General features: G+C 33.6%; 1 protein-coding gene across 1 annotated transcript in view; it reads right to left on the bottom strand.

The window, feature by feature from the left end:
* The window catches only part of CAPS2 (calcyphosine 2), a 119,093-nt gene that overhangs the window by 73,866 nt on the left and 30,622 nt on the right, over positions 1 to 14,605 (bottom strand). Inside the window, exons 6-13 of the mRNA XM_044679188.1 lie at positions 14,266 to 14,382; positions 12,512 to 12,579; positions 11,355 to 11,474; positions 10,457 to 10,531; positions 9,422 to 9,517; positions 9,052 to 9,145; positions 3,447 to 3,565; positions 1,772 to 1,848 (exon numbers count right to left, since the gene is read on the bottom strand). Of these exons, the coding sequence (XP_044535123.1) occupies positions 1,772 to 1,848; positions 3,447 to 3,565; positions 9,052 to 9,145; positions 9,422 to 9,517; positions 10,457 to 10,531; positions 11,355 to 11,474; positions 12,512 to 12,579; positions 14,266 to 14,382 (766 nt within the window). The remainder of the gene's footprint in view (positions 1 to 1,771; positions 1,849 to 3,446; positions 3,566 to 9,051; positions 9,146 to 9,421; positions 9,518 to 10,456; positions 10,532 to 11,354; positions 11,475 to 12,511; positions 12,580 to 14,265; positions 14,383 to 14,605) is intronic.

The raw sequence follows: 14,605 nt of genomic DNA, 5'->3' as shown, positions 1-14,605 counted from the left end.
ACTGTGCTGAAAGATGGATAATTCATCCATTCATTTTACAAATAAGAAAACTGTAGAATGAAAAGCTTAAGAGACTTCCTCGGGGTTACAGATAGTGCGTAGCAGAAATGTATATTATATGTGTTATATGTGTGTGTATTACATATGGCATTTTCTATATTTATCTACTTGTCTTCCCTACTAGACATAAACTCCTTGCAAATAGAGATTATTTCATCCTTTGTACTATATTTCCAGTGCCTAGAACATATTAAGCTCCTCCTATGGTTCATGAGAAAGGTATGGTACCCTTTGAAGTGACTACATGAGGTTAATGTCATTTTATCATGTGTTCAACTACATTTTCTACTGAATTTGCTAAAACAATCTAAGGGGAAAAGATTATATAGATGATTTCTGCATTATACCTTTTTGGACTAGAACTACAATTATATTAATGTAGGGAAGTAGCAATGAGTAAACTCTCTCCACCAATGCAAATAAGAATCTGTTCTGTAATTTACAGCCTTAAGGAACTAACTCATACAGCAAGAAGTTAAATGATTTGCCCAGAGTCACCTCGCCAGTATGTGCCATGGGAAGAACATGGACATAGATTTTCCTAACTCCAAGATTGAATCTCTGTGTATATATAATAATAATACTGTAAAATGGTAATTTGGCCAGTAAATAAGGTTTGTCAACTTCAAATCTTGACTTGATGACTCCTCCCAGGCACAGAGAGCAAGATGGCTCCTCTCCATCCTGAGACTCTTAGGAACTCGATCTGACAGCTGGCTTTTATCAACAAGTTTATTATAAATGCTAATTGGGTTAGGTAAGGAAGGTGGGCCAGGAAAAGACCCAATCACTAATAATTATCTACCTTTCCCAGAACCCCACTGTTCCTCACGGATCTCTTCAGTGTCCAACAAGATTGGATATACTCTAACTCCCTCTCTCTATCTCTATCATCCATGCATACACTTTTATTTATATCTCTTTGCATTTTCCTGTTCATCACTACCTTATGAATAATATTCTATGTTCAAGGAAATTTCACATATATTGTTTCATTTGTTCCAAAGAAGATGAGTACAATACATATTATTATTCCCATTTAAAAGATGAAAGCATTTAGCCTCAAAGAAATGAAGAGTCCATTCTCATACAGTTAAATAAAAGTAGCAAAGACAAATTTAGAATCCAGCCAGGTCTACTGACTCCTACTCTACTCACTATACAAGATTTTACACAATGTACTGGATAAGTGAATAATGTATAAAATAAGGTCAAACTTCATTACCAAAAATAATCTACATTTCACTCAATTCATTTTTTGACCCACATGTTCTGGTAACTAATAAATTTCACAAGCTCATACTTCATATAATTCCGCCATTCAGTTAAATATAACTGTCATGGTGAGAAATGCTGCAATAAAGAATAAAGATAAATATACAAGTAGCAAAAGGGAAGGGAAGGGAAGGGAAATGACATTGAGACACAATGGAAAGGATTTGGCATTAGAAGACCTGAGTTCAAATTATGGATCTGCCATATATAACCTGTGTTGCGGACAAGCCCCTTCATCTCTCTGGGCCTCTTTCCTCCTTTATAATATGGTGGGGGGTTTGAGTTGATGACTTTTAGGTACCTTCCTGCTCTAAAGCTATGATCTTATTATCCTGTCCTGGAAAAATATGGAGAAATGTCCTAGTCATGAGTATAAAGGAAACTAACTAAATGTGTAAAAGAGAAGAAAGGCAGAATCTACAAGATATATACAAACCTTGTATATGCTTGAAGACAGTTCTGTCACTAGCTTCTTGTTCAGTCAAATCATCTCCATTCTCCATAAAATTTTTTCTACAATTGAAATATTTATAATAGTTAGAGGAGATTCTTGCTTCCAATAAAAGCTTCAGTCTTTTGAGAACTTCCCTGAATCTATGCAGGTCATTTTTTCTGCTCACAAGAAAAAGAAAACTTCCAATTAAACCAGAGACTGAAATATCCCTCAATCAAGAGCTAAAATCATAAAATCTGATAAGAGGCACTTCAAAATGTTCTATTCATTTTTTAAGTCACTTCAGTGTTATTTCCTGGGTACTCAGGTGAAGAAACTCTGGTATATGACTACAATAAGATATTTTTGTATAATATGAATATGAAAAATTCAGGGAGGCACAGAAAGCCTTGAATATAATGATAAAAGGACAAGCAAAGCTAATAATAATAACAAATATACAATAATAACAAAACCACTAAAATGCATCTCTGCTCAACCCAGATTCTACACTGTGCCCCGTGTAAAAACATGTAACTAAACTCTTACCTCCTCTAAATAGATAGATGGGAAATTACAGGTGCAGAATGTTGACTCATCTGTCAGAATGTTATTTCTTTCCGGTTTGCTTAATGGTTTTTCATTGTTATAAAGAAGATTTTAAGATAAAAGGGAATAAGCGTACTAGTGGATGACAGTGACATAAAAAGAATGGGGACATAAATTTTTAAAAAAATTAAATAGCAAAAAAAGTCATTTTTGATGTTGTTTTCAATGACTTTGCATTCATGAGGCAATAGGTCTTTTTGTCAGAAAAAATTAAATTATTTGAAAAAGAATAAAATGTCTGATGGGTTACATTTAGTTTGAGCACTAAAATATAAATAACTTAAAATCTGGGTTTTATTTTTTACACTTTGATCACTTAGTAAAGTAATAGAAGTATCTGCAATGCTTTATCACATAGTTAAAGCAGGATTAAAATTATGGAGAAATGCTACAGAGCAAGAATTTAAAATAAAATACAGATAGGTGCCAGTGAATGTGAATAATGAATTCCTGGAAGTAAATAAATAAATACACTATTTTATTCTACATTCACAATCCGCTTGATTCCAGTTTGCACTAGATATTTCCATTGGTTTGAAACCAATTGCTATTTCTACATAATTTGAATAGTGTGAATTCAAATACATGCTACTACTTCAGAAGATTCATTATTCACATTAATTGGGACCTAGCTATAAATAAAGTATGGGATTATTACTATAGACAATAATCAAAATTGAAAATCTGAGTTATTTGTTATGCTGCCTGAATACCATTTCAGAACTATTCATTTCTTCCATCGATGAAAGATCTTGATTTAAAATTTTTGTTTATCTTGATAATGTTCACAAAAATGTTCACAAAAATTCAAAGCCGTTAAGAAGTAATTTTTTCTCAAATTTCTTTTACGTTTTTTTTATTTATTTGCCACTTCCTTTCCTCCACCATACATAATAAGCATAGCACTGTGTAAAACATGACATTAAAATATAGACTATTCAATGCTTTGGGGGTGCCAAATGACTTTTAAGCATTAAGACTTTTGGAGCAAAGAATGACAGTTCAAAGTTATTCATAGCCTCCATTGTTCTTTTCACATTTCTAGATGACAAACTGATCTGGGAATTACCTGAGACTATCCAAGGCTAATTGATCAACATGTGTAATTCGAAGAGTAATTAATGGATACTCTCTGATGCTTTCTGGAAGAGCGGCATGATCCAAACTCAAAAATGTCAGGTTAGCACCCTGAAGACAATGACAAATAGGAATTATTTATAGCTATGAAGTACATAGACTACAAAATATTTTGTTAAGATGATTGATATTACATGATACATAGCACAGGATATTTTAATAATCCTGAAAAAATTATATCTTGGGTCAGCTATATAGACTTTAATTCTTTATATTTACTGCAAGACGTGGAAAAATCAATCTTTAAAAATTATTCCTTTAAATCAATGATAAAACTCAAGTGAATATATAAAATTTTTTAAACTGTGAACTGTTCATGCTAACAAAAAAAAACAGGAAAGAAAAACTCAGTTCAACATATAATGTTACATCTCCAATATATAGAAATGGTACTAAAGAGCCATGGCCATGTATTTTAAGTGAAGGTAGATTTTGCTATTAACTCAACACTTTTCACCTCCTTCTTAATGACCAAAGGCCCAAGTTGGTAAAAGATATAAAGGCATTAGTAGATAGTCTATGGACCAAGACCAAGTTTCTTCCCATGATGAGAGATGAATCAAAACCGAAACCTTGACCTCATTTATTCATTGCACATATCTTTGAGCTTCTGCTATGTACAAAGTCCTTGATTAATAATTTCAGGTGAGAATGAGCTCACCAACAAGAAGAACAGAGATAGGGGCCGAAATGATAAATTCATTACCAAAAGGAATTTCTGAATGAAGAAACTCCCTCTACCAGTTCAGATGGCATTTATTCTTAACTTACAATTTAAAGTTCCTGCTGCATGGCTAAGTTTAGCAATTTGTCTAGAGTCACACAGCAAACATGTATTAGAGCGAGGTCATGAACGAAGCTCTTCCTGGCTCTCTGTCTACTACATTATTTAGTCCCTCAGCAATAAATAAGTAAATGAACTTTTGTTCCAGTTCTTCAAATTAATTGTATTCTTGTCTCAAATCAGACATAAAAAGGGAGGAGAAATAATGTGAATTTAAGATTAAACTGAACTCATATCACCTTTTGGGGAAATATTATGTATCTTAAAAGAATCAATAACTCAGAGTTATTATGCTCAATCTGCTTAGGAGTCTTGCTCATTTTTATTATTTTTTAATACCACTCAAAGGAATGTAAGGGATTTCCCCCTCAAAAGTAATTCATTATTTCATTAATTTTGATCAGTTTAATGTCAGTATCAATTAATTAAAATTCAAAAAATATATCTCATATGTACAGTTATTTACATGTTGTATCCAACTTCTCTCCTATTAGACTAGGAGCTTTTTGAGGACAGAGATCTTGTTTTTACCTTTCTTTGCATCCTCATCACTCAGTAAAATGGCTGGCACAGAGTAAGTACTTAATAAATGCTTGTAGATTTATCTATATCTGAAAAAAGTATGTAGTTTACAAAAATATTTTAATATTTCATTATGCCACTCATAATGTCCCCAAAGAAATATCCAAGCAATTTTGGCATGTTCTGAGAAAACACAATAATAAAAAATATGAATATGAAGACAAAACTTTTCATATAATTATTTAACTTGACCCTCAAAGTCTTAATTTTGCTTGATCTTTACAAAGAAGAGGGGAGGGAGTAAAGAATTTTTTCCTAAAATATCAAATTTACCTTTTAACAAATAGACCTCTTCTAATCCAAAAGAATCTGAATTATATTACAAATAAGAAAATGCTTTACTGCTCTGACAATACAAAAAACCAGGAAAGCTTGATTAAAATATTTAAAAATCAGTACTAAAATATAAAAATTCATTATTGTAAAATTTTTCTCTTAGGACAGGGATCTTTAACTTTTTTTCCACCATAAATATCTTTGGGAGTGAAATCTATGAACTCATTCTCAGAATAATGTTTTTAATGCACACAATATATAGGATTGCAAAGAAAAACAATTATATTGAAATAAAGGTATTATTTTTCCTATTCAAGTTCAGATTCCAAATTCTATCCATGGACAGCTGGAAGTCCATGGAGCCCAGTATAAAAATCTCTGTATAAGAAGGCTTTACAAGTAGAGGCAAAAGTCCTAATGAATTGTTAACTTTATTATGTTAATAAATTAATGTTAACTTATACACTTTAAATATTTCCTGCATGACATTTTAATAACATGTTTATCACACAAAATAAAATCAGAGTGATATAGTAGTTTAATTCTTAAAGTAAACCAGATAAAGGATTTGCATTTAATCACTGAGTGTCATAATCATGGTCTTATTTATAAATTCACTCCATTATAATTCTTTATTAAAATAGATGATTGAAACCTCATTAGTCGAAAATGGCAATTCAGTCAGTAAACACAGTTTGTATGTGTAAACAATATCAAATTACAACTCAAATATTGATTGAGTGACTGCTACCCTATTGGGGATGCTATATCACATCTTGAAGTTTACAAAATATTTTAGATAATATTTTTGTCTCATTTGAGTCTCAACAATACAAGAAGACAGCAAATATTCAAATATCTGTCTTACAGAAGATGATACAGAAGCACCATGAAGTTACACAACTTGCTTACATTCATGCTACTAACCAGTGACAGACTCAAACTTTCAAACTGTTTTAATTTTACATCATCTAGCTATTATACCATGTTTTCTCTCCAAATTATAACAATATGCCACAAATAGAATTAGTCTAATCTTCTTATTTTTTCTTACTTCACAAACTATCAGAATGGATATTAACACAGAGAGAAAACAGAGCCTTACCAGATGGATAAATGGATGAGATATAATCCATAGATATATTTTATATATAGATTTAGCTAGACACATATAGATAGAAATATAGCAAATATATAACATATCTCAATATATCCATGCCTATATATAGGTGGATAGGGTGAATATGTAGTATATATAGATATAAGTAGATAGGTGGATGATAGACAGACAGACAGATAGATAGATACATAGATACATAGATAGATATAGATGGATGGATAGATAGATAGATAGATAGACAGACAGACAGACAGACAGACAGACAGACAGACAGACAGACAGATAGATAGATAGATAGATAGATAGATAGATAGATAGATAGATGGATGGATGGATGGATGGATGGATGGATGGATGGATGGATGGATGGATGGATGGATGGATGGACAGATAGACAAATGGATAGATAGATAGATAGATAGATAGATAGATAGATAGATAGATAGATAGATAGACAGACAGATAGATAGTTGTCCCTGGCACCAGACCAACAATAGTTATAATACAATATCTTCAATCAAGAGTTTTCTCCCACCCAGAATCATACTGCTAAAAAAGCACATTAAGATATCATCTGTCCTAGTTATATGACCTAAGGGGTGAACATAGAAAGGAAAAGAGAGAAATTTAGATAATTTTTAAAATCTAGAGAACATAAACTATCATTTCCTTTGATAGCTATTTCCCAAAACTTAGTTATAAAAACATAAATCTTCTCTGTCATTAAATGTTTTTGGAGTCACTATCCTACAGTTCCAATAGATGGTGTTATTACTACATAGAAGATGCCATTTTGATTAGATGAATGAGTTTAGCTTTCCTTACTTTCCAGAGCAAGAGGACTTATCTTCCGCCTTTGAAGGGAAGCAATATTGAATTGTTTTGCTTAATCATACAAATTTGTTTTAAGGCAGGGCCTTTGTAAGAAGGGAGGGTAAATCATTGAGTAGTGATAGATATGAAAAAAAGGAAAGACTTTGAGAGATGCACCAAGGAAGGAAGAGGACACTAACAGAGCAATTTGTTACTATCTCATTATGGTTTTAAATAGATGTGTGTATAGACATATACTTACATTAACTTTTGTAATACTGCTATGCAGGATTGTTTTTAAAGAGTACACATACACACACTAAAAAAAACATGACTATTTCTGCCATGTAGAATCTTTTTTAAAGAGTTTGTGTACACAAAAGGATAGCTAGTTGGCAAAATGTGTAGAATGCTAGGTCTGAAATCAGGAATACTCATCTTATTGAGTTGAAATCTGGCTTCAGATACTTACTAGCTATATCTCCCTGAACAAGTCACCTGAGTTACCTTATATGTCAAATAAGCTGGAAAAGGAAATGACAAACCACTCCAGTATCTTTGCCAAGAAAACCCCAAATAGGGTTATGAAGAGTTGGACGTGCCTGAAAGAAATGAACAACAAAATACATACCCATGCATTGATACATGTGTATGTATATGTCTGTATGTATACACACACAAAGAGAAAGGTGTTTTTTTTAAATAAAGCACCCCTCACCATCAAGGATCTCACATTCAAATGGAGAAAATATCATGCAAACAATTATGCACATGAAAGATGGATGGATGGATGGATTTTATGGATAAATGATTGATAGATAGATAGATAGATAGATAGATAGATAGATAGATAGATAGATNATGATAGATAGATAGATAGATAGATAGATAGATAGATAGATAGATAGATAGATAGATAGATAATTTTTTCATATAGAAGTGACCCTGGTCTCTTAAAGGCTTTACCAAAGAAACATTCACTCTGGACAATTCTACAGGAAACTAGGAAAGCTTGAAGTACTGGTCCTTCAAAAGTTCTCAAGTCTCTCCCCACTCAAAGTCCAGTCTCCACTTGGTTTCACTAAAGCACAAACCTTACTATGTCCCTCCCCTACTCCAGAGGCTCCCAACTACCTCCAGCATCAAATACAAAATTTCCTATCTGGCATTTAAAGCCCTGGTCCTTTATTCTCTTTCTAGGCTTCTTACACATCACTCCCTTCCACATAGTTGGCAATCCAGTGACACTGGTTTACTTGCTCTTTCTCAAAGAAAATACTTCATCTCCCAACTCCAGGAATTTTCCCTGGCTGTCCCCCATATCTTTCTCCTTATCTCCACCTCAATATGTCTCTGATTTTCTTCTTCAAGTCTCAGCTAAAAGCTCCCATTCCACTGAAGCCTTTCATGGCTAATGCCTTCCCTTGGAGATGATCTCCAATTTTTCCTTTATACGAGATGTGCCAAACTCAATGCCGCAACTAACTAGCTTAACATATTGTCTATCTTGCTTGTGCACGGAGGCATCATGCTGCCTCCCCCTGTGATCCATAAGCAACTTGAGGACAGAGACGGACACCTTCCTTAGGAAGCCCTGCACAATTCTCATCACATAACAGATTTTCAGTAAGTGTGTATTTGTTTCACTTGACTACATGTCTGTTGGTCGAGAACTAGCCAAAGTTCACGAATGTTTATTATCCCATTGATAGTGTCCAGATGCATGTTGTGAGCCATTCCAACCCACGAGACTCTTCGTCTTTGTGAAAGAAGCATCTACACAGATTAAAAAACATAAATTCTTGAGATTTAATGAGATTTTTAAATTGTTTCTGGTGTTTATTAAGTTCATTCTCAATATAATTTAATAGTACTTCCTCCTATATGGTCATCTGCATCACCCACTGCACAGCAGAAAGCAGTTAAAGAAAAGTCAGATGTTAAAAAACAAAAAATACTTACAACGTAAAAGTCTCGAAGTTGATACTGTCTTCCTTTTCTTCGTCCTTGCTGATGACTATATATGTTTTTGTGAATAAAGGGAAGTGCATTTGTTCTAGAAATTAAATCAGAAAATCTTGAAATTATTTCTTTCTCTCAAAGTGATCTTTTAAATTAATGGAGCAGCTAGACATCTCAGGGGATGGGAGGACCTGGGTTCAACTCTGGCCTCAGACACTTCCTAGCTGGATTACCCTGGGTAAGTCACTTAATCCCAAAAGCCTAGTCCTTAACCACTATTCTACTTTGGAATTGATACGTGCTAATAGAACTAAGACAGAAGGTAAGGATTTTTTAATAAATAAAATTATTATAAATTTATGCAGCTCACCTATTGTTACCAAATTGTCGATACTCATAAATAGTAAGTGACTTGTCATGTGCAAAAAAGAACCCCATCAGCTCTCTGCAAGCATCACGTCCATTCCTAGAAGAGTTGAAAATCATTAAAGATTTTTTGGTTAACTGAATCCATTGTAAAAAGTCAATATGAAATAAAAGCCTTTGCTAAAAACCAAGATGGTAAAATAAAACTAAAAATATATATTATACTCATCTCTTCTTATGGCTGAAGATTTTGATACTATTCAAAGCATTGAAAGGAAATTAACTTTAAATAAACATTCAAAATAAAGGGTGAAAGTAAAACATTTATAATTTCACAAGTAAAATAAATAGTATATTTTATTTTTTTAACCCTTACCTTCTGTCTTAAGTGGTACAGGCTAGGCAATGGAGGTTAAGTGACTTGCCCAGGGTCACACAGCTGGGAAGTGTCTGAGGCCAGATTTGAACCTAGGACCTCCCGTCTCTAGGCCTGCTCTCAATCCACTGAACTACCCAGCTGTCCCCTAAATAGTATATTTTAATGTGTTTTGGGAGAGCAGTTAGGTGGCTCATTGGATAGGAAGCCTGGTCTAGAGATGGGAGGTCCTGGTTCAAATCTGGACTCAGACACATAATAGTTATGTGGCCCAGAGCTAGTCACAACCTCCGCTGCCCGAGTCTTACTGCTCTTCTATTTTGGAATCAATACATAGTATTTGGAATACATAGTATTGATTCCAAGATGGAAGGTAAGGGTTTTAAATTTTTATTTTGTAGATTGCCTTTAAATCACATTATTAAAATATTTTATATCCTCCAATTTAAGAAAATGTTATCATCTTTATGTTAGTATTTTAATTTATTGTAATTTGTTACATAACAAAATGTCATTATCTCCCCCCTGAAAATAGTCAAAATATATCTCTTCAGCTATAATGTGTCTAAATTAACTTCTCATATTTAAGCTTCACAAGAAAGTTAACATATTTGTATGTACCCTTTGTAAATAAAGAATGATCATATGAAAACTCTCGATTACCTTGACAAAATACGAGCATCAAATCGTAACTTGTTAAAAAGTGTATTTTCAGTTAATGTTGACCGGGTTTTAATCCTGTTAAGAAAACAAATTGTTAGTTCATTATTTTAGGAGGAGCTTAAATGAAAATACTTCTCCTTTCTAAAATGGCATCCATTTTTCAAGTGATCTATTTAAGCTACATAGATTTAACAGCGAAGGGGACCTTGGGTCTATCTAGTCCAACTTCCTCATTTTACAGGAGAGATAATGCACATGGTCATACAAGGAGCATCTATCAGTCAATCGACATGCCAAACATCTCCTATGGACCAGATACTATGAGAGACAGAGGAGATACAGAAACAGTCTCTGACCTCAAGGAATTTACAATCTAGCAAGGGGAGATAATATGTACCCTATGTCTAAGAGACTGAGACAGTGTAGTCATGGGTGTCAGAAACAGTATAAAATCCATTTGATTGGACCAGATAATAAGCGATGGGTATAATGTCTAATGCCTGGATAGGTGACATGGGGACCCAGTGGTAAAGGGTTTTAAATGCCAAACAAGAGAATTGATATTTAATTCTTGAATTAAAGATGCTGGAGTTTTCTGTTTGTTTATTTGCTTTTTGAGGAGGGAAGTGACATGATTTTATCTGCACTTTAGGAAAATCATTTTGACAGTTTTATGGAGGAAAGCTGGAAATGAAGAGAGATTTGAGACTGGGAGACCAATGAAAAGGCTCTTATAATTGTCCTAGAGAGAGAGGGGATGAGAGTGATCGTAGAATTGGGAGGAAAGGCACTAATGTCAAAGAAGAGGTGAGTGAGAAAAAGAAGTCCTTTTGTGGAGCTGAGGGACCAGTAGTTAGGTGAGTACAATAAAGAGAGCACTGGCGCTTCAAAATCTTACTTTGTTTCATGGAGTGTTCGTTTCTTAAGATGGAGAGGTGCCCTCTCAAAGAAAAGAGGAAGACAATTTATCTGTTGGCAACCAAATACTGAATTTTGTTCTGGGTCACTGATGACCGCTCTAAAATACAAAGCAGATTATTCAACAATTAAATGTTTGTTCCAGCATTCATCCCTTTATATATAGTTGGGAGAGCTCTTCTGTAGGGGACAAACCACATTTCTCGTAAAATCATACTGATCTCAGATGAGTATACTAAAGAAGCATGTTAAAATTAAAAGCAACAAATGAAAAAGATACAGGCAACACACATACAGAGAGAGAGAGAGAGAGAGAAAGAGAGAGAGAGAGAGAGAGAGAGAGAGAGAGAGAGAGAATGAATTATTATTTGACCATTTTTACCATGAATATTAATCAAAATTAAATGGGAAAAAATCGAGAATGCTAGGATAACCAGTGATTTCAAAGAGTTGCTAGGTTATAACAGCAAAGTTTTTCCATGTCCTTAGCCCTGGGATGACTATTGGTTTTTTTTATGTTGTTCAGTCATTTCAGTCTTTTCCAATTCTTCATGACCCCATTTGGGGTTTTCTTGGCAGAGAAGCTGGAATGGTTTGCCATTTCCTATTCCAGCTCATTTTATAGATAAGGACTCTGAGGCAAATAGGGTTAAGTGACTTGTTCAGAATCATACATACATACAGCTAGTGTCTGAAGCCAGGCTTGAACTCAAAAGATATTTAGCATTTGATTCAATATAGTTAGCATAAAATATTTCATCTATAAAGGAAAGCATATCGCATAGGGGGGGGGATGTTCTCAAACTTTCAGTTATGATTTCAGTGCTTGATGAATTCTCTCTTCCCCAGAATTCAGTGACAGTTTCAGCTGCTTAAAGGGCATTTCTACTTGGATATATTTAAAAGAACTGCCCACTTTTAAACATGGGATTTTCAGGTTTACAAAAGAATTTACATATATTATTTTCTCAGAATAAACCTGTGGTGTAGTATTACTAGCATGATTCTCCTCGTTTTGACGGTTGAAGACACAAACTTGGACAGATTAAATTTGTCCATAGGAGAGGGAAAGTGAAGTGGCAGCAGACACTAAAGAAATGGTTACTGGCTAAATGCTACTCATTACTAAATTTTTACCTAGATAGCTGATCTATCATTACTTGCTCAACTACAGCTCGCTTCTTCTTCTCAGCAGCTACAACTTCCTAAGAGAAAAAAGAAAGGGTAAGAAGTAATGAGTACAACCACAAAACACAGGCAAGCAATGAAATAGAATAAGAATAGAATCCAAAACATTGTTTTGAGCATTTTTTCCAAAAGAAAATAAGTCACATTTTTTCAGAAGGATATTCATTAGATCATAAATTTAGCTGGTGTAAAATTTACAGACTATCTAATCCAGGGATTTAATCTTTTAGGGAGTCACAGTCTCTTCTACAAGTCTGGTGATACTTAGGGTGCCATTGGAATAATGTTTTCAATTGTGTAAAATAAAATATACAGAATAACAAAGTTAATAATCGCTCTCAATGATATAATGGCTAGCATTTATCCAGTGTTGTAAAGTTTACAGAATAGGTTATTTAGGTTATCTCATTCAATCTTCACAACAATCCTTTGAAACAGGTACAATGATTATCCCCATTTTTCAGATGAGGAAAAGTGACTTGCCCAGGGTTACTTAGCTGGTACATCTCATAGACTGCATTGGAAATCAGGTTTTCTGGACTCTGGGGCCACCACTTTATACACTATGCCAACCACTTGCCTAAAAAATTAAAGTATCTTTAAAATCCAAGTTCATAGCCCTTAGGATAAAAGTTCTTGATTCTAATGTAATCCCTTGAATTACAGATGAGGAAACTGAGGCCCAATAAGTGACTCATTTTCCTCGTCTTTAATTCAAGGGATTACATTCGAATTGGCAATAATTGGTCCAAATTGTCTAAAACTAGGCTTTCCTGATTTCAAATCTAGTGTTCATTCCATTATATCATGCACTTAAAAATTTATTAGGCTCTTGATCTGGTCCTTTTGGGGGAAGATATGCAGGAAAATATACCTTAGCTAACAAGAAGTCTTATATCTGTCATATTTATTTTAAAACCATTTAAAAGACTCCTACTACACATTTTTCTTTTCAACAGTTTTTGCCCATTTGCTATGTAAATATACATGATAACTCTATAAATGATATGATTAATGCAATGATATAACTAACTTAATTAGTTTAGTTTTATAGAGATGTTTAGTGTTAAATTTCTAATATTTAATTTAAAATAATTAAAATATTTGAATTAGCTAAATTTTAAAATATTCAAAACTTTAAAATGGGCTTTTTGAAGTTTTCACTTTTTCCCTGATCAAATAGAAAAAAGTGGTTTAATGCAGCAGGAAATTTTCTTTCTCTTTTTTTATGTGTTATTTAAATGGAAGTCTTTTTTTTTTTAATGCCATATGATAAGCCGGTTTTCCTAGATAATCTTTCTTATGTTAGATGAGTCCACTGTCATAAATGGTAGTCACTTTAATTTTTTAAAACCCTTACCTTTTTAGAATTAATACTGTGTTCCAAGGGAAAAGAGCAGTAAGGGCTAGGCAGTGGGAGAGTAAGTGATTTGCCCAGTCACACAGCTAGGAAGTGTCTGAAATCAGATTTGAACCCAGAACATCGCCCATCTCTAGACCTGGCTCTCAATCCACCAAGCCATCAAGTTACATTTATTATAATTTTTACAAAGCACACTAGGATGTCATAAAAAGTTAAACTAAGATCATATCATCAGAATTCATCATCATTGAAAACGGATCCCATCCCTCCCAACCCCTCTACAGGAAAAGAAAATCAAAAAAAATTATGAAATAACCAAGTCCAACTGATTGTAACTTACAGCTTCTGATTTCTTTTGGTTCTGCCGTACATTGAAAAGGCTGCTTGTATAACACAGTTGCAACAGGGCTTTCTTGTCCAAATCTGTAATACGGTCCTGTTCTTCTGCTTGGGCATTCTATATCCAAAATAATGCATGTGGCATAAATAGGCAGTTAGCCTTAACACAACAAAGTCAGATGTCAGACCAGCAGTGGCTCTGCCATTCTAAAGTCTGGATAAACACACACACTTCGGGTCTGGCAGAAAGTTCAAAGGTGTGCACTGCCAATAAAGATATGTGAAATAAAAGATTATCATGAATTATTTTACACCAAAAGGCATTCCAATACTTAGTTTAT

The sequence above is a fragment of the Gracilinanus agilis genome, chromosome 5, assembly GCF_016433145.1.
Source record: "Gracilinanus agilis isolate LMUSP501 chromosome 5, AgileGrace, whole genome shotgun sequence".
Lineage (NCBI taxonomy): Eukaryota > Metazoa > Chordata > Mammalia > Didelphimorphia > Didelphidae > Gracilinanus > Gracilinanus agilis.
The sequence above is the reverse complement of the archived record's forward strand: the minus strand, read 5'-3'. Positions and strand labels throughout refer to the sequence as shown.